Raw genomic sequence first — 26,180 nt, 5'->3', positions numbered from 1 at the left:
GGGTGTGCTAGAGGCAACCATACATTGATGTTTCACTCCCTCTCTTTCTCCCTCCCTTCCCCATTTCTCTAAAAATAAATAAATATTTTTAAAAAAAATTAGTATTATCAGCCAAATCCCTTGATGTCAATCTAGAACACTCACTGGTATTCTAGACTGCCTCCAAAAAGTTATGATATTCCTTTTATTCTATAACATATAATATATATTATTCATAATGTCCACAAAAATTCTGTTCGATTCCCAGCCAGGGTGCATGCCTGGTTTGCAGGCCATAACCCCCAGCAACCGCACATTGATGTTTCTCTCTCTCTCTATCTCCCTCCCTTCCCTCTCTAAAAATAAATAAATAAAATCTTTAAAAAAAATTCTGTAGAAATTAGGAACTGCTTTACTTCATTTCAACCCATGATTTTACCATAATCAGTCATATACTTACTGGACACAAAAATAATATTGGTACTCAGGTCAGAAAAATATTAAAAGTTATAACTGATACAAATTAATTTCAAATGCATTGTCAAGTTGCTTAATTGCACAACAATTGCACAATGAATTATCAAGTTGGTTGTAAAAAATGACTTGAAAAAATATTTGTCAGTACAAAAATATGCACTTACCTTGAATACACCTAGTCTATAAAGTCTCTGAAATATCTCAGAAAATGTGGAAAGTGAAGATTCATTAGAGAAAAGAAAATCGAAAGTGTCTTTTAAAAGAAATTCTTCTGTATTTTGGCCCTCCAAACCCATATAATCATCATCTTGAAATTTTAAATGCTCATGCACCTGTGAGAAAATAAAAACACAGAAAATATTTTTCATTGACTTGCTTTTAATAAGGTGGAATCACTTTTAAGAGATGATTCATTTCCTGTTGGACTGTAGATCAGAACTGACATCTAGTGGTCTTTTTGGAGGTCAACAGTTTCATAGAAATGTAATATTCTCTTGAAGATGATATCTTTCATAAGAAAATTAACTAATGAATTATAAAGTCACATTAGTTTAGCTTGAAACCACTGTTGAAGAATTTGTGTTCATGGAAGATAGTATATAACATTTCTAAACAATCAATTTTAAAAGAACATATCATAAACTATTAGGTGTGTGTAAAAGAATGAATGAACATTAACATATATAAATTCATAAAGTTTCAAAAATTTATGAATAAATCCTTGGAGTATTCAACCAAATGACTGAGCCACATACAATGTAATTATTTTCCTAATATAAAAGTTTGAAAATTAGTCAATGCTATATGCAATTGAATTCTGGTTGCACATAATGTAATTTTGTTTCTCTTCCTGTCTTCTCACTCCTTATCCCAAAATAAAGTTTTCTATAGACTAATTCCATCAAGATTTTTCACTAATGGCTATGTTAGATTAAAAGTATCTTGGAGGAAATTATCTGAATGAGTTCATTTGATTTGAGTGGAAGTAAAAGAGTATACAAAATCACTCTTCAATTTATACATACATATACTAGAAAAGTTATATATTTTGAAATTCCTATGGCCTTTTAAATTAATATATAGGTCAATTTTAAAGTAAATGTGTATATGTAAAAAATAAGAGTTACCTTTTTATAAACTCATGTGAATAAGCTAGGTAATCTGCTAGTGTCTATTGTCTAAATGTCTGCTTTTCTGCATTAATGCATATTTAGTTTTATACCATATTTATTTCATAAACAGTGTTTGAACCATAGAAAATCCACAATTGTTCCATAGAAATGCATAGGAGGAAGTGGAACTCAAATCAGAGATTTTCCACGTACTACTTAGTTCTCTGAACCACCGTAAATATAAGTAGTGAATTTAATGAAGTTTCTATTTATTGATTCATTATTATGAATGAAAGGAATGCACACACACACATTCATATATACACACATCCTCCAGCAAAAGGTAGACACTCACATGAGGTCTTGGGCACACTCACCTGGAGTACTACAGGGGACCTGACACTGCCGTAACCAATATCAAAAGTTAAAAGTTGAAAACATAATCTGCATCTGAAATAAAAACACAAGTAACAAAATTATAATCAGCTTCCTACATTTAATCAATACTGGAATTATGTTATTATTATATATTTGAAATTATATATTCTATATTATACATATTGAAAGCCACTATTGTTAAATTTCAAGGTCTATAATAATTTTTAAAATGCAGTTGCTTAGATAATCTGCAATTACATATAATTTAATTTTGGATTTGGAATCTGTTTTGTTTCTTACTGAAAATACAAATATATCTAAAGTATTCATAACACATTAAACTAAATGATGAAGTCACTGTGAAAACCTAAATATAGAGAAGGAAATTCTCCTACTCCTACATGCCAGGCATTCTTTTCTTAAAAAGATTTTATTTATTTGCTTTTAGAGAGAGGGGAAGGGAAGGAGAAAGAGAGGGAGAGAAACACTAATGTGTGGTTGCCTCTCATGCGCCCCCTACTGGGGACCTGACCCACAACCCAAGCATGTGCCCTGACGGGGAATCAAACCAGTGACCCTTTGATTCACAAGCCTGCACTCAATCCACTGAGCTATACCAGCCAGGGCCCATGCCAGGCATTCTTATCTACATATAAAGCATGATAAAGCTTAATTAAGTCACCACCGTTGTTTGGCACATATGATTTAACATTTCCCTAGAAAATAGGCATTAAATTACACACAAGTTAACTGAGATATGGAGAGAGGAGTTATTGAATTTTGTTAATAAAATTCTGTAAATAAAAATATGCCTAGTTAATGGTAAGTATATATGATAGAAATAGCTGAGCTTGAAAGGGGCTATGATTTTAAAAATCAATTTGAGGAACTGTGCTTTACTTTCTGTCACCACTATTCAGATACTAACAAATCTGTAATGTGCTCTAATGTTTTAGGATCTATAAACAAGGAAACATAAGTTTGGAAGTTTGTATTTGTATACTGATATTTTTGCAAGAAGAACCTACTTGTGATAATTAAGATATATGTTCACTACCAATCAATTTCTAGAAGGTAGAGTTATCAACTTTATTTATTTATTCATTATTTATTTTACCTATTGAAGGCCTTTGGTCCTAGAGTTGATGTTTCACCAAATACTTCGGCTGCCATCAGGAGTTTGCTAATTGCTTCTTTCATATTATCAAAAGCCTGAAGAGGTGAACTGGCCCTCAGGAATGTCTCAAAAAAGGTTTGCAGCTGTAAACAAAGTAGAGAATTCACATGTTCAAACAGCATCTCCCTTTGTCTCTCTATCATTTCCAAGGTGACCAATTTGAAGGATTCCTTTAGGTATCTCTGTCACAACTAAAAAAAAAAAAGACTCCTAAACAGAAAAGTGTGATAATCTAAGACATGCATAGTATATAAAATACATAAAAAGAGTATATAATAGTCTGCAACTATGTGATGAATACAGGGATGAGCAAAAAGTAGCTTAACAAAACTAATACTAAATAATTCAATAATGAGTAAATATTAATGTAAGAATAAACTGTTGCATGTACTCACACTATAAACCTACTTCTGCCAACCTCTGTTTGTATCATATACATAATATGTAATATATATATAAATTACATATATTGTAAAATACAAGCCTTTCAACAGAATATGGGGTGCTACTCCATCTTGTAAATTCAAATAGTTTGGAAGTGTGTACTCCATTTTTTCTCTCTTTTTATAGAATCATGGAGAAAGAAGTGCAAGTGTAACAGGCCTGTGATCAGAATGCCCAAGTTCAATTTGTTACTCTACTAACTAGGTGACTTTGGAATTGCAACTCAATTCTCCACATTTTTTTGTCTTCTTTAAAAGAGTTAATACGTACCAACAAGAGTGTTGTGCAACCAAATTGGGAGGGTGATGGCAGAGGAGTAAATGGAAGCTGTAGTAACCTCCTCCCAGGACCAATCTGGAATTACAACTAAATTGTAGAGAAACCATCTTCAATAACCAACAGACACTAGCTGGAGAGAAGGCTTATAACCAAAGACAGACAGAAGAAACCACTTGACCACAACAAGATTGGCAGGCAGTGGAGGAGGCACAAGAGAGCTGGCTGGGCTTCCATGGGTGACACCTGAAGTTCCAAAGGGATCTTTCAGCAGCTGGAGGGGGTGGTCCCCCTGAGAAGTGTGGGGTCTAAATCCCAACCTGGACTCCACAGCCTACAGCACAAAGCTCAAAAGGAAACCAGATCACATCCAGCAGTGAAAAGCAGCAGGGTTTCTGGCTGCTTGTTTGGAAGTCTCTGAGCAGAGACTCTGAGCAGGGTAAGATGATTGGGGATGCAGAGAGCCTCTTAAGGGGCCAACACACAAAATTTCATTTGTAGCCATTTAACTTGAGCTCTGGCAGAGGGAAGGCAAAGTGGGATAGAGATGCTTGAGGAGGGTCTCAGGTTGGTGGTTCTGGGGTGGGAACTGCAGGAACAGCCACCAGGATCCCTATGCTAAGACATTGTCCATGATGTAAAAGCCATCTTTCTCAGATAGAGCACTCCCCTCCAAATGACATCAGCCTGAGGGGAGCAATAGCCCCACCCACAGGAATTACTCTGCTTCTCCCTATGGAGCTTAAGTTGGGCTGTAGACTACAGTTCGATTAAATTAACAAACTGATCAGTTAAACAACTAAGGCAGAAAATACAAAGAAGCAGCCAAAATGGGAAGACAAAGAAATAGACCTCAAATAAAAGAATAAGAGTTAAAAAAGAATAAGAATAAGAGTAAGAACAGAATAAGAATTATCCATGTGAACTAGATGAAATGGAAGCAAGTAATTTATCAGACAGAGTTTAGAATACTGATCATAGAGATACTCAACAGCCTGAAAAAAAGACATAGAAACCATAAAAAAGGGCCAGTCAGAAATAAAGGAAACAATATCTAAAATAAATAATACACTGGAAGGAATAAATAGTGGGTTAGGTGAAACAGATGATCAAGTTAGTGGTTTGGAAGGCATGGCAGAAAAAAACACCCAAGCAGAGCAGCAGAAAGAAAAAATAACTTCTAAAAAAGTTAGGAGAGCTTAAGAAACATTTTAGACAATATGAAATGTAACACTCTCTGTGTCATGGGAATGCCAGAAGGAAAAGAGAATGAGCAAGGGAATTGAGAAACTATGTGAGAAATAATGACTTCCCTAATCTGTTGAAGGAAAAAGACACACAAGACCAGGAATCTCAGAGACTTCCAAACAAGTTGGAGCCAAAAAAAGGCCTACATTAAGACATATTATAATTAAAATGACAAGACTCAAAGACAAAGAGAGAATCCTAAAAGCTTCAAGAGAAAACCAGGTAGTTACCTACAAGGGAGCACCAATGAGGCTGGTTATCTGATTACTCAACAGAAATATTTCAGGCCAGAGGGGAGTGGCGTGAAATATTCAAGGTGATGAAAAGGACCTACAACCAAGGCTACTTTACTCAGCAAGGCTATAATTTAAAGTCAAAGGAGAAATAAGGAGCTACCCAGACAAGAAAAAGCTAAGGAGTTTGCTAACACCAAATCAGTATTGCAACAAATGTTAAAGGTTTTGCTTTAAGAAGAAAAAGAGAAAGAAAAAAACAGAGGAAAATGGTCTAACAATAAAATGGCACTACATACATATCTATCAATAACAACTTTAAATGTAGATGGCTTAAATGCGCCATTCAAAAGACATAGGGTACCTGAATGGATAAGAAAACAACACCCATATATATGCTGCCCCCAAGAGAACTATCTCAGATCAAAAGACACACACAGACTGAAAGTAAAGAGATAGAAAAAGATATTTCATGCAAATCGAAAGGAAAAAAACTGGGGTAGCAGTACTCATATCTGACAAAATAGACTTTAAAATAAGGCTATAGTAAGAGACAAAGAAGGACACAAAATAACAATAAAGGGAACAATCTAACAAGAGGATATAACCCTGGTAAATATTTATGCACCTAACACAGGAACACCTAAATATGTGAAGTAAATCTCGATGGACATAAAGGGAGAGATCAACACAAATACACTCACAGTCGGGGATTTTAACACCCCACTGATTTCAATGGATAGATTTTCCCGACAGAAAATCAACAAGGAGACAACAAGGAGATAGCCTTAAACTACCCACAAGATCAAATGGATTTAATTGATATCTTCAGAGCATGTCATCCCCAAGTAGCAGAATATACATACACAAGTATGTTTTCAAGTACACAAGGGTAGACCACATGTTAGGACACAAAGGAAGTCTCAATAAATTTAAGAAAATTTAAATCATATCAAGCATCTTCTCTGAGCACAATGCTATGAAACTAGAAATCAATTATAAGAAGAACACTGAAAAACACACAAAGACATAGAAGCTAAATAATGTGTTATTAAACAATGAATGGGACAACAATGAGATCAGGGAAGAAATCAAAAGATACCTTGAAACAAATGAAAATGAGGACATGGCATATCCAAATCTGTGGGACACTGGGAAAGCATCCTAAGAAGGAAATTCATAGCATCACAGGCCTATCAAAAAAAAAAAGCTCAAATAAAGAATCTAATTTCACACTTAGAGGAACTTGAAAATGAACAACAAACAAAGCCCAAAGTGAGTAGAAGGAAGGAAATAATAAAGATCAGAGCAGAAATAAATGAAATAGAGTCTTAAAAAGATACAAAAGATCAATGAATTCAGAGCTGGTTCCTTGAAAAGATAAAAAAGATGGACAAAGATTTAACTAGACTCATCAAGAAAAAAAAGAGAGAGAACCCAAATAAATAAAATCAGAAATGAAAGAGGAGAAAGAACAACTGACACCCAAGAAATACAAAGGACTGTAAGAAAATATTATGAACAAATATATGCCAACAAGCTGGACAACCTGAATGAAATGGATAAATTCCTAGAAACATACACTCTTCCCATACTAAATCAGGAAGAATCAGAGAATCTGAATAGACAGATTATACCTAGTGAAATTGAAGCAGTAACCAAGACCTCCCAACAAACAAAAGCCTAGGACAGTAATGGATTCACAAGGTTTACCAATCATTCTGAGAACACCTCTACTTCTCAAACTATTCCATAAAACTCCCAATGAGGGAAGTCTTCCAAATTCATTTTCTGAGGTGAGCATTATCTTAATTCTAAAACCAGATAAATACACTACAAAGAAACAAAATTACAGGCCAATATCCCTGATGAACATAGATACTAAAATCCTCAACAAAATATTCACAAACCAAATACAGCAATGCATCAAAAAGATCACACACCATGATCAAGTGGAATTTATTCTGGGAATGCAAGGTTGATACAGCATTTGCTGATCAATAATTGTGATTCCCCATATAAACAAAATGAAAGATAAAAAACACATGATCGTATCAATAGATAGAGAAAAAAGTATTTGACAAATTCTAGTACCCATTTATGATCAAAACTATCAGCAAAGTGGGAATAGATGGACCATACCTAAACATAATAAAGGCCATATATGACTAACCCACTGCCATCATCATACTCAATGGGCAGATACTACAACCATTATCCTTAAGAACCAGAACAAGACAGGGATGTCCACTTTCAACTCTCCTATTCAACATAGTACTGGAATCCTAGCCACAACAATAAGACAAGAAGGATAACTAAAAGGCATCCAAATTGAAAAGAAAGAAGTAAAACTGTAATTATTTGAAGATGACATGATACTGTATATTTAGGGTTCTCTAACACTAAGGACACCACCAAGAAATTACTAAAATTGATAAATGAATTCAGAAAAGTAGTAGGATACAAAATTAATATCCAGAAATCAGCTGTATTTTTATATGCCAATAATGAACTAACAGAAAGTGAAATTAAGAAAACAATTCCATTCATAATTACTTCAAAAAAATTAAAAACCTAGGAATAAACCTAACCAGGGATGTAAAAGACCTATACTCAGAAAATTATAAGAAACTGAAGAATGAAACTGAAGAAGATACAAATAAGTTGAAGAACGTACCATGTTCATGGATAGGAAGGATTAACTACATTAAAATGTTCATAGTATCCAAAACAATCCATAAATTTAACACAATTCCTATCAAGATGTCAATGCTGTATTTCACAGAACTAAAACAAATATTTTGAAAATGTATATGGAACCACAGAAGGCCCCACATAGAAACAGCAATCCTGAGAAACAAGAACAAAGTTGGAGGAATCACGCTTCCTAATATCAAATTATAATATATGGCCATAGTAATCAATACAGCCTGGTACTGGCATAAAAACAGACACATAGTTCAATGGAACAGAATAGATAGCCCAGAAATAAACCCATACATTTATAGTCAATTAATTCAACAAAGTAAGCAAGCACATACAGTGGGCTAAAGATAGTTTATTCAATAAATGGTGTTGGGAAAGTTGGACAGATACATGCAGAAAAATGAAACTAGACCACCTACTTATACCACACACAAATATAAATTAAAAATGGATCAAAGACTTAAATGTTAGACTTGAAAACATAAAAGTCCTAGAAGAAAACATAAGCAGCAAAATCTCAGACATTGCTCATAGCATTTTTTATCAGATATATCTCCCCAGGCAAGGGAAACAAATGAAAAAAATAAACAAATGAGACTATATCTAATTAAAAGATTTTTGCACAGCAAAGGAAATTATCCACAAAATTAAAATGCAACCAACAGAATGGGAGAACATTTCTCCAGTACATGTGATAAGGGGTTAATACCTACAAAACTCAATACCCCCAAAAAATCCCAGTTAAAAAATATGCAAAGGACCTGAATAGATACTTCTCCAAGGAGGACACAGAAATGGCCAATAGACATATGAAAAGATGCTCAATATTACTAATCATCAGGGAAATGCAAATTAAAATCACAACGGGATAGCATCTCACACCTGTGAGAATGGCTATCATCAATAAATTAAGAAACAAAAGGGGCTGGTGAGGATGTAGATGTGCAGAAAGGGGAACCCTTTGCATTGTTGGTGGGAAAGCAGACTGGGCAGTCACTCTGGAAAGCAATGTAGAGATACCTCAAAAAATTAAAAGTAGATCTGCCTTTTGACCCAGCAATCCTACTTTTGGGAATATATCTGAAGGAACTCAAAACACTAATCTGAAAGAACATAAGCACCCCTATGTTCATTGCAGCATTATTTACAATCTCCAAGACATGGAAGCAGCCCAAGTGTCCACTAATAGATGAGTGGATAAAAACAACTATGGGACATTTTCACAATGGAATACTACTCGGCTGTAAAAAAGAAGAAAATTTTACTCTTTGTGACAGTATGGATGGACCTGGATAACATTATGGTAAGTGAAATAAGCCAGCCAGAGGAAGATAAATACTATATGATTTCATTCATATGTGCAATCTAATTAAAAAAAACTGGACTAACAAGGAAAATGGAAAGAGACTCATAGATGGAAAGCAGGAGGACAACTAGTGGTAGGGGAGGTTAGGGGATGGAGGAATCGAGAAAAAAGGAAAAAGGACTCGTGGAAATGGACAACAGTGTGGGGATTGCAGGAGGGAGGGAGGTATAATGGGACTAAATGATAATGGAAAAATACAATAAAGATTAAACTTAAAACAAACAAATTAGGAGAAAATGTATTTGAATGCCACTATAAAGTATGAAATTCAAATCTAAGCTTATCATATATCAGAACAAAAATAACTCTTATCAAAGTTGTTTCTTCAACCCTGGCTGGTGTGGTTCAGTAGATTGAGTGCTGGTCTGCAAAGCTAAAGGTCTGTGGTTTGATTCCTGGTCAGGGCACATACTGGGGTTGCCCGCCAGGTACCCAAGTTGGGGCTGTGCAAAGCAGCCAGTGGATGTTTCTCTTCCTCTCTTTCTACCTCCCTTTCTTTCTCTCTAAAAATAAATAAATAAAACATTTTTAAAAAATTTTCTTCTTCACTGTATTTTGCTATGAGAGATCTATAACTATCAAAGACTGTAACAGAATCTCAGTGTTCTCCTAACATTTTAACCTAAGGTTTCCTGTGGATAGAGAGGATAGGGCAGTACTGCAGAGGGGAGTGAAGCTTAGGCTTATTGCTTCTTGGAAACACTGGAGTTGGTATCACAAGTGGCTACTTTTACTTGCTTAAATATTGAAACAATGAAACAAAACTACTTCAGGAGGATGCTTAGGATCAGAGTTCAAGACAAATTTTTTAAAAAGTATAAAACAAATCTCATATTAATTCATAGACTTTAGATACACATGCTCTTTCAAAGATGAACAAAAATATTTTTGACATCTGAAACTATTATAAATAATATTAATGTCAACTATAATAAAAATAAATAAATAAACACTTTTGAAGCAACATGAAGCAAGTATTCTATTCATGTTTCGAAAGTACAGACAACATCTGTCTGAACTGCTTAAGAGTGCAAAGAGAAAAACTTTTGTTGCTATGTAAGGAAGGACAGATATTGGCACAAATCAACTGACAGAGATGGTAAATGTATCTTTAAAATACGCAAGCAGAATTCCCCCAGAGAAACAAATACTGACTTCATAAATTTTACCAGCTTAAAAACAGAAACCTAATGAGATAAACACTTTAGGATCCTAGGAACACATCATTAGCTTTGGCAATTGGGATGTTTTTCCATTTCACTAAGAAAAATGAATGCAATAATTGAATGATCAAAAGAAAACAAATTAATGCTATCACCGAAAATGTTAACATCCTTGAGTCAAAAAGGAGTAATGTTATGTTTTTCCAAGTAAAAGTAACTCACATATTTCACTCAGCTCACCATATTATATATAGTTATTGATGGCATTATTGTATTTGCCCGTTTCAATGCTTCCTGAATATCACAAAGTTCAAGGTTAATAATTTAAGAAAGTTGGAAATGTTAGTGTAGGATACAACATACATAAGATTGATTATCAGCCCTGGTTGGTGTGGTTTAGTAGACTGAGTGCTGGCCTGCGAACCAAAAGGTAGCTGGTTTGATTCCTAGTCAGGACACACGCCTGGGTTGCAGGCCAGGTCCCCAGCTGGGAGCGTGTGAAAGGCAACCACACACTGATGTTTCTCTCCCTCTCTTTCTCCTTCCCTTTCTTTAAACCTAAATAAATAAAATCTTTTTAAAATATCATCATCATTATTTAAAAAACTTAATCAGATTATATTCTCTATGGCAATAAAGTAATAAGCAAATTAATGTCGGGTTATGTTTACTCTTCTACTGTGAAAAGGATTATTTCTTAATTCTGGCTATAAATGAGCATTGAATACGGGCTGCCAGTACATGTTTAGTTCCATTTAATTTAACCTTTGTGAGAATTTTACCGTGTGGGAAACACCATGCTCTGAGCTTTGGGAGACAAGCACATAGCACAGAAGTAACACTATAGGCCCTAAAAGCAAAAGTCCCAGAGGCAAAACTTTGGATCTATGTCCATTACTATTACATGGTGAGACCTTGTGGGATTAATCACAGTATCTACTTTAAAAGGATATTGTTAAGATTAAGTGAGAGAATGTACATAAGTTACACCACCACATGGCATGTCAATAACTTACTACATGTTAACTCCTTTTATTAATTAAAACAAGGCCAAAGCCATTTAAAGGAAAATTCAACTATAGTGGATGTTGCATCAAGATTCTCATAATGCAAGACATGATTAGAGAATCAAACTGCCTCTGGGAATTCAGATGCTAGCCAAGGAAAAACATTTAAAATGCATATGTAAGCCTTTCAATAGAAATGCTTTCAAAAGAGAATAGAGAGGCCTGATGACTGAATGGGCCCCTCCAGCGATGTGCTCACCCAGCAGGAGTGAAAGAGCAGAACTGAAGAACCCAAATAACTGGCTTTTCTCCCACCTCCCTAAGAACTCAGTCTGCTAGGAGAAGGAGGAGCATGGGCCAGCAACCGTGGAAGCCAGGACCAGACACAGCTGCCTTTGTGAACAGACGTCTGAAGAAGGAAGACAGAAGCGGCACTTGAAAAGCAAGAGTCAAGGTGGAGCAACTTGTTTTATTTGTGTGTTATTTCCACTCCCAATTTTTGTTTCTGTATGTGCTTCCTTCTCTCTCATGGCATGGATTTCAATTTATTTAAGCCCCTCAATTCAAAGGAAGTTCCAGTTGAGTGACTGCTTCAATTCAATTTATTTAGTATATTGGCAAGCAAACTACAGAAATGAAAGTAAAATCATGCAAACACTTACTAGGTATATTTTTAAATCATCAATTTTCAATAAGTCACCTAAAGAGGGCATAATGCCTCTGTTAGTTTTTATAATTAATACACTTAGGCTAAGTGAAAAACTTCTTTGAATGCCTGGTTGTGTTTTTATTACACTAATTTGTATTTCCTTGGTCAAATTACTTGAGTTCTGTGCATCTCAGTGAGCACAGATGTAGTAATAGAAAACTATACTCAGTGATCTCATCAGACAATGTCAAATCTGAGATTATTTGATATTATTTGCATTGAAAACCATAAGAACCTGAAAAACACATTTCACCCAAGAGCTTTCTTAACTCAAGTACAAATGCAGAAGGAGCACATTCACTGTCTTTGTTAATTTAAAACAGTCAAGCCATGAGTTCACATATCAAAGATATTTCTGTCTCTATGGATAAAGACTTTTAATCAATGTTTTTGAAAGAGGTACATAAAAAGAGACTATAAGACCCCCAAGGAGATGGCACTGATGTGCCTTGGCAATGAGGTAAAAATGAATTCGAGAACATCTTAAAACTTCTATCTAACATGACATGAACCTATTTTACAAACTATAAGTTTTCCTCCTTCAATGTTAAAGTGAGGTACAAGTTTAGTGCAAAATAAATTATGTAGAAAATGACGTCGTAAGATCATGGTTGCCAAATCAGGCAGTTAAAGCGTCACCATTTGTATTTGTGTAAAATTCAAGGGATAACACAGTGTTTATAATTTTTACATCTATCCATTCAAGCGGTTTATTAAAATATACATAAAAGACCAAAATTATCAATTAAAGTGAAAGGATAAGAGGAACCGAGGAGAACTTGAAAATATTTGTAGGAAAACTTCAGTTACGTCTTGGTATCTTAACGCACTTCCATGACACCCTGCGACCTACCTCATTCCCCCACCCCATCTCTCACAGCCCCTCACAGGCTAAATTCTGGGATCGGCCTCATGCTTCCCTTTATCCTCCCACAAGGCCTTGGACAAACTGCTCTCAAAGACAACATGTGCTGTTCTGTGTTAAGCTTGTTGACTTTTTTTTGTCTGCTGTCCATGAGATTATGAGCTCTTGTAGGGCAGAAACTGCACCGTTTTATCTTTGGGTGGTCAGTACCTATCACAGAGGTATTGCAAAAGACTGTTGAATGAATGAATCTAAGCATAGCATTACAGAAACCACAGAGACTTTGATAACAGAGATAGTTTACTGGAGCTTGAGGATAACCACATTTTTCTCTTTCAGACACGTTTACCTCTTATTTCCATCTCATTAGACAAGGAGGATATGTATTTTTCTGGTGCCTGGTAATAAAACCTTTGAAAAACAGAAGTTTACAGCTATTCAAGAGGACTTTTGAGCTAAGAAAATTTAACGTAAGAGTTAAAACAAAGGATAAAAAATTAACCAATATCAGAATTTTTTGTCATATTCTTAACTAACTGGAAAATTACAAGAGTATACTGGCATTTCAATATTTCAAATAGTGCTGTTGTGCTATACTAATAGCCTTACTAATGTTTACTAGAATTTCTGTCAATACTAATGTATAAAATAAAATTTTTCATCTTCTCACAATAAAGAATATTGGTACTTAAATCATTTTGCACCAACAATATATGAAAAGATGCTCAGTATCACTAACCATTAGGGGAATGAATATCAAAACCACAATGAGATATTACCTCACATTGATTAGGATAACTACTATTAAAAATAAAACCATAAACTTTTAAGTGTTGAAAAGGATGTGAAGAAATCAGAATACTTGGACAAAATTGGTGGGAATATAAAATGGTGCAGCCATTATTTAAAACAGTATGGAGGTTCCTCAAAAAATCAAAAGTAGACTTACCATATGATCCAGTAATTCAACATAGTCAAAACAACTTAAAACAGGGTTTCAAAGAGATATTTATACACATATGTTCATATTAGCACTATTCACAATAACCAAAAGGTGGAAGCAACTCATGTCTCCATCGATGGATGAGTAGATAAACAAAATGTGGTAAACACATACAGTGGACTGTTATTCAGCCCTGAAAAGGAAGGACACATACTAAACTACATGAGGATATTAACCTAAGTGAAATAATCCAATTACCAAAGATACTGTATGGTTCCACTGAAATGAGGTATCTAGAGCAGAGGTCCCCAACCCCTGGGTGGTGGACCAGAAGCCAGTGCAAGCTAAGCTGCCTGAGCTTTGCCTCCTATCACCCGGCCCGTTCGCCTATCCATCCACAGGGGGTAAGTGAGCGAAGCTCACCTGGGCCCCTGAGCTCTGCCTCCTGCCCTCTGACCCCATCCTCCATAAAACCAGTCCTTGGTGCCAACAAGGTCAAGGACCACTGATCCAGATTAGTCAAATTTACAGAAACAGAAAATAGAATGGTAGTTGCTGGTGGCCAAGGGAAATGTGAGTTTTTATTTCCTGGGTATATAATTTCAGTTTTGCAAAATGTTCTAGCAATTGCTTATGTAACAATGGAAATATATTGACTAGTTCTGAACTGTACAGTTCAAAATGGTTCAGAGGGTAAATTTTATGTCATACAAGATCTGTCCAGAAAGTATCCAGCCTTGTACTATGAAAAAGAGAGACATTTATTGAGAAACATACAAGATACAAGAAACATTATAATAGGAAAATAACACCTCAGTTCCCTTCAAAGTTATGACCTTCTTGAGGCAATCTGTTCATTGGTGGCCATTTGAATCAAGCCATTAGCAGCCGCAGCATGATGTTCCTTCTGCTCTGGTAGCAGCAGCCACGGAACAAATTTTGCCATAACACCTTTCATGCCAAGATCCTGCATCAAAATCTTAGACACAGTAGTTTTTGGAATCCCCAGATCAGCTTCCAGTTCTCGCACTGTCAGGCCACCGATCTTTGTTATTGCAGCCAGTACACATTCAACATTCTCAGGTGTTCAGCTTGTAGCAGGTCTTCCAGAATGTGGATCACTTTCAACAGATTCTTGAATGTCTTTGAAGTTTTTGCACCACATTTTTATTTGTGCTGTACTCACTGCCTTCTCACCCCAAAAGCCTTCTAAATCATCCAAATAGTTTCCACAGAGGAATGTTCAAGCTTAACGCAAAATTTGATGCAGATTCACTGTTCTACTTGCTCAGTCTTTTTGAAAGTAAAGGCCACACAGTACACATGCTCACTCAGCAGCATCTACTGCCCCCACTGACTAGTGCAGTGAAGTCATCATTGTTCATGCACATTCCAATCCACTTTCCTTGGCTGCCAGATTACACCGATGTCACACAAACCATTCTCATTTTATTAACAATGGCTGGACTTTTTGCCAGACAGACATCATATCTGTATCTCCACAATTAAAAGTTTTTTGAGTAATTTTGCACTTTTTACAGCCTCACTCCTTCTAACAACCATGTTTAAACACTTGCTAATTTTGTACTACCAAAGTCCAAAGAAACACTTCAGGGTCAGAAATTTTGCAAAAGAAACAGAATAAAAAATACCTTTCCTCCGCTTCATTTCTCAGCTCCTGCAAATAGTGAAATCTTCATGTCTGCTCCATCTCCTCTTAGTCACTGTTTTACCCACAGTCTTGACCCTGAACTTTTTGTGCATTTGTTTCAGATTAGTAATATCAAGTCAGCTTGCTTGCATGTTTAAAAGAATGATCCAGAAGAGAAGCCAAACAAAGTCTAGAGAATGATCATTTCAGGTAATAGTCAATACTCAAAAGGAAATAACATAAGAGCTCACCCTTAATTTTATCAAAGCATAGAACTAAAGGCACTTAGTTAAATACATAAAATCCAAGATTCTATGTTCTTAGTCCAAATTAAAGGGGAAACAAAGATGCATTCACATCTATCTATTTCTAATACATGTCTTGTTCTTGACTAATATTATTATTCTGCCTTTTACAGACTCAGCTGGAATCTAACTGTCTGAACAAATCTCTCACCAGGCTCTTGTAGAACTCTTAAAATGTACTTGAAGGAATCTGAATACCTCAGAATTGTACCTTAATGTAATATATTTAAATATGAAAAACTTTGATCACTCTATAATTCTCATTAAGAAAGACATATTTATAAATTAGTTTTTAAAATTTCAGTTATCATATGGTTCTAAGTTTTTTCTTCCAAAAAGTCAAGATTATAATTATCGATTATATACAATTGGTTGAAACAATAGAACTATATTACAAATCTTATTAAATAATTACTAAAATAAACAAGTAAAATTGTATTGAGTCTTGACCAGGTAGTTCAGTTGGTTAGAGCATTGTCCCAATACACCAAGGTTGCAGGTTCTACCTTGGGTCAAGGCACATACAAAAATCAACCTATCAGTGCATAAATAAGTAGAACAACAAATCCTCTCTCTCTCTCTCTCTCTCTCTCTCTTTCTCTCTCTCTCTCTCTCTCTCTCCCCCCTTCCTTTTTCTTTCTAAAATCAATAAATAAACAAATGCTGGTGAGGGTGTAGAGAAAGGGGAGCCCTTTTGCATTGTTGGTGGGAATGCAGATTGGTGAAGCCACTGTGGAAAGCAGTATGGAGATACCTCAAAAAATTTAAAATGGATCTGCCTTTTGACCCAGCAATCCTACTTTTGGGAATATATCTGAAGGAACTCAAAACACTAATCTGAAAGAACATAAGTGACCCTATGTTCATTGCAGCATTATTTACAATCTCCAAGAGATGGAAGCAGCCCAAGTGTCCATCAGTAAATGAGTGGATAAAACAACTATGGAATGTTTTCACGATGGAATACTACTCAGCTGTAAAAAAGAAGAAAATTGTATCTTTTGTGACAGGATTGATGAACCTGGATAACATTACGCTAAGTGAAACAAACCAGTCATGGAAAGACAAATACCATATGATCTCACTCACATGTGGAATCTAATGAACAAACTTAACTAACAAAGAAAATGAGGAGAGATTCATAGATGAAGAGCAGGTTGACAGCTGTGGCAGGGGAGGTGGGGTTAGGGAGTGGAGGGATCAAGCAAAAAGCACAAAGGACTCATAGACATGGACACCAGTGTGGTGATTGTGGGGGGAAGAGGGTATAAGGGATATAATGGTAATTGAAAAAATGCAATAAAATCAATAAATAAATTTTAAAAATTGCATTGAAAATGCACCCCTAACATTAATATGATTTTTTATTCAATTATTTTGTATGTCCATTGAGAGACTATTACCTATTACTAGAAATGAGAAGGGTTTGGTATCAATATTTTTAACATTTGCATAGAGAACTTGTTCACATAAATACATAGTAACAGATAGAAGAGTTTAGTTATAGCAACAGATTTAATTCTGTGAACTCTCTCCAAGATATATGAAAACCCCACAAAGTGATTCATCATGAAATATTTAATTTTGTTAAAGACTGAAAACAACCTGAGTAGTGAAGGATTTATTACCTAATGCTTAACATCCTTCATTTTGTCTAACAAAAATCATAATTAAATTAATCTGTTTTGGGGTTGTTTTTGTTTGCATAATTTTTCACCCTGGAGCAGCCACCACCATCACATTATGGAGAGATGAGAGCTGCTCTTTCTTTCAGAGTGGAGGGGTACCTAGGAACAGGATGGGAAAGGAGAACCCGCTTTAGAGGTGCCGACCAGTGAGATCAAATTTTAGCAGGGTATACACAAGAAAGATTAAGTTATGAGCACTGAATCTCAAAACCATCCAAGTGCTTGTGAATGCCTTGGAGAGTCTTTGTGGGTCCCCAGAGGCATGGACACCTTGCTTGAGGATCGCGGCTCTGGATGTGTGTGGCCCGAGGAACACAGCTGCCACATGTCAGAGGGCTGTGCGAGATAAGCTTCTACGGAACATTGTGGGCTCTAGGAAGAAGTCTCCTTGGTGTTTTAAAGGGACATGCTTTATGAAAAAAAATTCTGATATTTATAAAGAGAAGAAAAAATACTTGAGAAAGGGAAAAATGACTAAATAACAAGCCTAAGTACTGGTGTAAGTTTCATTTAGTGCACATGTGGTATTTGGGTATAATTCTATGTTACACTTAATAATCACTAACCTTAGTTAAGCTGACACCATTTGCCAGGCACTGTGCATTCCTCGTGCACTGTTTTGTTTATATTCAGAGCAATGCTCAGCTTGATACTCATCATGCCCATTTTATAGAGAAGAATCTGAGTCTTCAATTCGAACACGAGTAACTTGCCTAAGGTCATGCAGCCAGGAGGCAACCAGTATGTGTGGGGAAGCCTATATATAAGCTTGGCAGCAAAGCCCCAGTGTTACTTCCGCCACTGGGCCCTTGATTGGACTAGTTTAGGAAAGTGGATGGACCCTGAAATGCAGATTTAATCATCTGTTTTCACTTTTATGAAAATATGTTTGAAACTGTTACAATTTTAAAGCACATCTAAAATATCAATTCTACAACCTGAACATTTATGTAGCCTAATTACCTTTTGGAAAAACTAAGAATATTTTTTGTAACTTAAATTGCCTGGATCAAGAACAAATTTTGTGTTAAGTCAAATGATTTAAGAACATAAATATTCTCATCATTTGTTTTAGCTCATGGAAAATTGGCTTCCTTTAGGGTAAACCATTAAAAAAACTGAATTAATTGGCTGAACTTACATTTGGATAGTTTTTACTCATTCCCTGGAATCAGATCAAAACTCTAATATTTAAATAAGTTTCATGCTTCCAGTGACATGAATAATTTTATTCATTTGTATTATTAGCAACCTTAAGCTTTAAAGCAAACATTAAATTTGGAAATTATATGTGATTTAATAAGTTTTATAGTTGAAAATTTTAAGTTTTCCCACATGTAATACATCAGATAATTGATTAGAAGTGAGGTACAGAAATACAAAAGGCTGTGAATAGCACAAAAATGTAATTATTTGCTCTGAATGGAGGAACCCTGATTGCATTATATTCAACCTTCTGAGAGAACTGTCAGGTTACCTTTATTGTCTGTTCTGAGATCGCTCAGTGACTTGTGAAGGAGTAGAGAGATTGAACAATAAAAAGAAAAGGTTAAAGTTGCAAAGAGTTTATTATTGGACTCTGCACGTACATGTCTATTAATTCTCTTTATATGAATATTGTTCAAGCAGGTCAAAATGATTTCCATTCAAGTTAAAACACACGAATTCTTTAAGCCTTCAAAAAAATAAGTTCTGACAGCTTGTTTTGAAAACTTTCCATCCATTATTGTCTTGAATAGAAAATGACATTGAAATCTACTAATATTTTTAACAGGTAACATATTTCACAGGCAGCACGAGAATGTGCAAACAGGGATGCATTTGACAGGAATGTCTGATTATCTGATCTCTCTGTATTCTCAAGTGAGTAAGAAAGTAAAAAGGGAAAATACTTTTCATTTATGTTCTGGATATTTTATTCAGGGTATCTATTTTAGGTCTTACTAAGTTTCATGGTCAATCACAAAAGAAAAGGGAATGTATTCATTATTAAAAAATAATGGGTTCTGGCTGTACAATAAAGAGAATGATATCACAATTTGCCCTAACTTATGAAGCTGTAGTGCTACAGTCTGCAGAATCCACAGATTTATTACAACCCCCTCTATTGCCCTACACTTCTCTCAAATCGCTTACTTTATACCTCTCTCTCACCAGCATCCAAACAAAACTCATTCTTTTATATGGGCAGTTCAAATGGGCATTTAATTGTTGTGCATAATTTGAAAGTTCATGATCTAGTGTTCTAATGAAATATAATGCTATGTAGCCCAAACCAATGTCTTCACATTGTGGTCTTGACTACTGACTTCTGATTTTCCTGCCCTCAACCACTTTCTCTCTGATTGCTGCCAGAGTCATCTTTGTGAAGCTCAGTTCAAATCACATCATTGCTCCTGAACACATGGGACCGACCTTGTCACATTAGGAAGTGAGAGCAACTACCTATCCTTCTATTATTTAGAAGCAATGTGATACCTCTTTTGGAAGTGGTGGGAGGGAGGGGAGGCTGGAGAGGAGAAGCAAAGAAAGTGAATGGGTAAAGAGACATCAAATTCCCAAGGCAGAGTTTTTCTATGAAGAGCCCTCAGGCAGGGTACAGAGCACAGGAGGCCTAAGGATCAGGCACATGGACAGGACCTGTGGCAAGATAGAAGCAAGGGAAATTTCTTGGCAAGTGGGATAAGGGAAGCTGGGACAAAATCATTAAACAAGGCCAAACAATTTGAGCAATTTACAGCCAGCTAATGAATTACAGGTCTTATCTTCCTTAACCAAGGACACTTAGGAGCAAATGCGTTACACATTCCAGACCGTCCTGGAGCAGACCATGCTTGGTCCCAGTACTTCTCTTTTTTCTTTTTTTTAATCCTCACTTAAGAATATGTTTGTTGCTTTTAGACAGAAAGGAAGGAGGGGGGAGGGGGGATGTGAGAAAGAAACACTGATAGGTTGCCTCCCATACACACCCCAACCAGGAATTGAACCCAAAACCTTTGGTGTGCTGGATGATGCTCCAACCAACTGAGCCACCTGGCCAGGGCTGTCCGGGATCTTCTTAATGATGTTCTTGAAAGTAAAATTAACCAGAAATAACCCTGACCCCACTCTGTACACATTTTAATGAATCAACATATCGAAGAACACACCTGGAAAGCTAATGAATATTCTGTTAACACCTTCCCCTGAGACCTCCCCTAGGATTCCCACTGGCCAAAGAAAGATAAAAAGCCTCAAGACCATGAATCCACAATGTGCTCTTTCTAGAGAACACTGATGATGTCTTGTATCTCTGCTCTCTGTCTCCTCAACTCTAAGGGTCCCCATGAGATTGCAACCAGGGGAGCAGTGGGCAACAGCAGCTCGCCCCAGGCTGACCCCCTGAACCTGTCTCCAAGGCCCTCTTTACTCTGATTTTCCGGTGAGCTGACAGCAGCCCTGCCTTGGCTCACTTCTGTCACTGTGACTTCTATTTCTCAATGAACCAAAGCAAAAAAGAGCTAAGTGAGCCACTTAGGCTCTCTCCTGTTACTTCTTCTAGTCTAAGTTCCTCCTTTATTTCACTGACCTCAGCTTTAGTAAACACACTCTCAAAATCACCTGGACTCATGCTGTGAAATCTTGCCTGCACAAAGTCAAGAACCCACATACAACAGGCCAGCTGGAGGCAGACCTGCTGCGGGCCCAGGCCAGTCTGGTAACCAAATGGGTAAGTTGCTGTGAGATCCAGAGCATGTACCCCTCCCCACTGTCCCCCTCCCTTCCATCTGACCTATCTGAGGGAAGGGAACCGCCGTTCTAATAATGGCTGAAGACTCATATTTGAGCCATCTTCATCTGCCCTCCTTCTCAATTCATCACCAATTTGTGTCTACCTCCAAAAGGTACTCACTTATCTCCTTCCATATTGACATATGTAGCATATGGAAACTATCCAGCCAATATGTATGGAAGGAATGAAAAACCTCATTTAACCTGGTGGAAATTGTTCCTCTTTTATAGATAAAGAAGTTCAGAGAGGTTGAAAGATGTGCCTGAGGTCATACAGTTGGTATGAGGACTTCTCTGTGGGACACCTTTCCCAAGGCCCCTAGAGGTCATGCCTTGGAGTTTTTCTTTTTAATCTTCTAGATCCCACACAATAGGCCCAGTGCTAGTGGTTTATTTCTCTCTCCATTAGAGTAAAAGTGCAGTCAGACATTTGCTTATCATGCAGATTGAAAGGATGTCATCATTGTCCCACTTATATTTTAAATCACATTTCTTTACTTTAAGAGTAATTCCATGAAAGCATGAAAATTAGATATATTTCCTTAGCATAATATTTTTCTTCTGTGACTTCCAAGTTTAGAGTAATGATTTTACCTTCTCTGATCCAAATACATATTATTTATGTGAATGATTTGGGTAATCAAGCACATGGGAGAAATCTCAGACTTTTTAAGTAGAAATAAAATTTCCAGTAGAAATCATTTGGGCACAGTACTTTTTTCAGCAGGGAGAGAAGGCTGTGGTACTTGGAACTACTGGATTCTGGAAGACTAGACACTGGGCTTAGAGAAGCTGATTAAAGGGGGAGCCATACAACATGAATACATACAGGGGTGGACAAAAGTAGGTTCACAGTTGTGATTATGTGAAACACAGTTTATTTTTGACCATTATTTATTAATTATTGTATTATTTTCCACACAAACAATTGCAAACCTGTTTTTCCCACCTCTGCATAAATACAGGGAGACCTGGATTTCTTCTCCCATTTGCAATCCCTTTCTCTGAATATTAAATACCTGCTTCATCGAGCTCCTAAGAACAGATTTCGTTAAGTGTGGCAGAGGGATGAGAGGACAAGCTGCTATGAGACAAAGCGGATGGGGGGTGGGGATGGGGATGTTCCATATCAGTAAGTGAGGAGTCAAAGAATCACTGCCTTATAGGCAGATGCCCCACAGAGATAGAGCTAACAAAAGCAATGAAATCTATCTGCATATGACAGCAGATATAGAATGCAGACGATGTATGTGTGTGGAATCCCAAGAAAGAATCCATCTTTGTTTTAGTTGCACTCAGAGAAATTTCAGTTCCACATCATGATTTTGGGACACTAGATAATTCAAAGGAATTCAAGGTTAATAGGTGGTCTGAGGTTCAGGTTGAAATCAAATAGAAATATACACAAAAGACAAAGGATAAAACGAATACATTTTTGGACGCTAAATCTAAAATCCTAGTGCTAACTTTACAGTACTTTAAGAAACCCAATATACTACAAAATTGTTTTAAGTATAAAAACAATGTCCAATGACTGACAAATGCTGAAAACATTCTAAATAATTTTGTGGCCTAGGCCATTTAAATTGCACTGAAGATTTATCTCCATCTCTACTTAGCAATACAGCCTTCCTAAAGCATGCATGAACAATCAAGTAACATTGAAAAAACAAATATGTATAATGCAATGAAAGAAAAAGGTCAAAGCTCTGCTGTCTAAGCATTTTTGCCTGTTTTCCTTTCACCGTTGGATGAGCAAGTCAAGCTATTAGTGCAGTACCTAAAAGAACCACTTGAGGGCAATACAGCATTTTTGTTTTATCTCATAGCTTTGCAGGTTTCCTGGCTATTCCTTTCAAATTTGAAGACACCTTTAACTATATAGGAAGGAAAGCTTGTATTTCATTTTAAATTTGCAATGCATAAATCACATAAGGCAAATGCAAGTCAGATTTTTCTCCTGAAGGGAGCAAAAGTCTGTCTTGTTTTAGCCGACAAATCAATTTTTACCTTGTTGGCACAGTTGGGAATATCTTATACTTAGGATTTTTCACAGTCTTTGAATATATTTCTAAGAACAAAAGAAACTTTTAATAGAAATGTTTAAAATGACAAATAATAAGATTTAAAATGTACTGGTGGGAAATTGTTTTGTTTCTATATCTGAAGAAAAAATGTAAATATCTGTCTTCTTCACTGGGTACACATTTTAAAAAAACTTAAGCATTAAAGTTATGATTTTTTGAGACATTCCTGCCTTAGTTTTGATTGTTATTATAGTTTACATTCACATGCTACTTTATAAAGGGATTGTTTTATTATTAATTATTCTTTTCAGTAATTTAATGGGCGGAATGTCTATTCCAAGCCACCTACCTTGCTGCATCTGCTGAGTAATAGGTATTATGTCAGGCACTGAAGGTTTGTTTCCTTTTTAAATAAAATATAAACTTAATCTCTTCTTTCAAGGATTTTAAACTTATTTAGGCAAATAAATTTTTCTTCTTTTTTGTTCTCCTGAATCCTTGCTGACTTTATCTGATATTTTTCTCCTAACGTATTTTCTAGTCCTCAGAAGCTATCTATCATTACCACAGTAATGGAGAACTCTGGTGAGCCTTGTTGTCAAAGCCCAGGAATCAAGATTTATAAAATTAAATTCAGTAATTCTCTATGTGCCTGCACAGAAGTGGAAAAATTCAGGAAGTTTTCAGGGAGTTTTTGCCTTGATTTATAGTTCCATTACTGAAAGATCCATCTTAACAATTTCTTATTGTTTGGAGGGTACTGAAAGAAGAGATTACAGCTGCTCTGTCTTTGAACATTGTTCTTGTTTAGCAAAGTCATCTATCAAAAAAATAATGAGAAACTCAGATGGAGAAGAGGAAGAGCAAGAAATTGAAAACTTATTTAAAAAAATAATGAGAGAAAACTTTCCCAATTTGGCAAAAGAAATAGACACACAAGTCCAAGAAACTCAGAGAGTCCCAAACAAGATGGACCCAAAGAGGGCCACACCAAGACACATCATAATTAAAATGCCAGATGTTAAAGAAAAAGAATATTAAAAGCAGCAAGAGAAAAGCAGAGAATTCCCTACAAAGGAGTTCTCATGATTTCTCAAAAAAAAAATACCTTTACAGGCAAGAAGGGAATCGCAAGAAGTATTCAAAGTCATAACAAGCAAGGACCTATATCCTTGCTTGGATATAGATTTTCTAGATTACTCTATCTAGAAAAGCTATCATTTAGAATGGAAGGGCAGATAAAGTGCTCTCCAGACAAGGAAAAGCTAAAAAAGTTTATCATCACCAAGCCCTTATTATAGGAAATGTTACAGGGAACTATCTAAGAAAAAGAAGAAGATCAAAACTATAGACAGTGAAATGACAACAAACTCACAACTATCAGTAACTGAAACTAAGGAAAAAAATAAAAACAACTAAGTGAACAACTAGAATAGAAAGAAAATCACAGAAATGGAGATCACATGGAGAGTTATCAGAGGAGAGGGAGGAGGAGGAAAAAGGAGGAAAAGATACATGGAATAAGAAGCATAAATGATAGGCACCAAGTAGACCAGGGGAGTTAAGAATAGTATAGGAAACAGAGAAGCCAAAGAACTTATGTGCATGACCCATGGACATGAATTAAGTGGGGGGAATGCTGAAGGAAATGTGGTGTACTGGGCAGAGGGGGACAAAGGGAAAAATGGGACAGTAATAGCATAATCAATAAACTATAATTTTAAAAAAATAACAGAAACTAAAATATTAAGATGGTGCCATTCTCTGTGTACACACAGTATTCCAAACATTGTTTATACTACTTATTTTTACTCTAAACATTTCTTTATTTATAAACATGTTCAGTGAGACAATGGAAATCAAGCAGCACTTCTGTGCTGGACAACGGCAGAAAGAGAAAAAGCCTTCATAGACTAATTTATAAGAGTTTTGATGACATCCATAGGCCATCAACTCCTAGGCTGCATTTGGAAAAAATAACATTTGCTCTTGGCAAGTCCTCAACTGGGCCATTTCCTCATCCCCGCAAGGGTATCCATTAGATAAGGAGAAGTGGCTTCAGACAGGTGAAAAGGGTTGAGCAAAGGACGAGGGAAATACACATCCTCACTTTCAAGACACCACTGAGGAATTCCCTTTCCCATCCTTACAGCACTCTAAAGGAATTCCCTTACCTCTCCTGTTTCACGCTTTCAGAAATTCCAGAATATTAGCTAACCTTCATTTTTCTGGATATATAATTAATAATTGCCCCTCAGTTTTCCAAGTAGTAGAGGAAATCATTTTTAAATAATAATGGGAATAATAATTAGCAAATGTATTCATTAGAGTTAAGTTTTACCTTATGTTGTCACTGTAACACATTATATATGTACATATACATATAACATATAATGCAGACATTTCAGTTAATTATATTTGCATATATGTACCAGTTCACTACACTAATTCAGAAAAGATATATTTGAATTCACATATAACATTTTTTATTACAGAATATATTCTTAAATCATATTTTTCCAAGATGAAAGTTTTTAGTATGTTATAATTAATAAGGCATCTTAATAAAAGTGACAATGAAAGAAAAACACGCATTGTAAACACGGCTTGAGCGGCTGTGTGTGCCAGGCACTCTGTGAGCTCTGGGGACACAGG

General features: G+C 35.9%; 1 protein-coding gene across 1 annotated transcript in view; it reads right to left on the bottom strand.

Annotated features, from left to right (window-relative positions):
* Positions 1-26,180, bottom strand: part of CPED1 (cadherin like and PC-esterase domain containing 1) — a 275,507-nt gene that overhangs the window by 141,467 nt on the left and 107,860 nt on the right. Inside the window, 4 exon segments of the mRNA XM_028525677.2 lie at positions 621-788; positions 1,946-2,018; positions 3,064-3,206; positions 23,370-23,375. Of these exon segments, the coding sequence (XP_028381478.1) occupies positions 621-788; positions 1,946-2,018; positions 3,064-3,206; positions 23,370-23,375 (390 nt within the window).

The sequence above is a fragment of the Phyllostomus discolor genome, chromosome 10, assembly GCF_004126475.2.
Source record: "Phyllostomus discolor isolate MPI-MPIP mPhyDis1 chromosome 10, mPhyDis1.pri.v3, whole genome shotgun sequence".
NCBI classification, from domain to species: domain Eukaryota; kingdom Metazoa; phylum Chordata; class Mammalia; order Chiroptera; family Phyllostomidae; genus Phyllostomus; species Phyllostomus discolor.
This window is presented reverse-complemented; position numbering and strand designations above follow the sequence as displayed.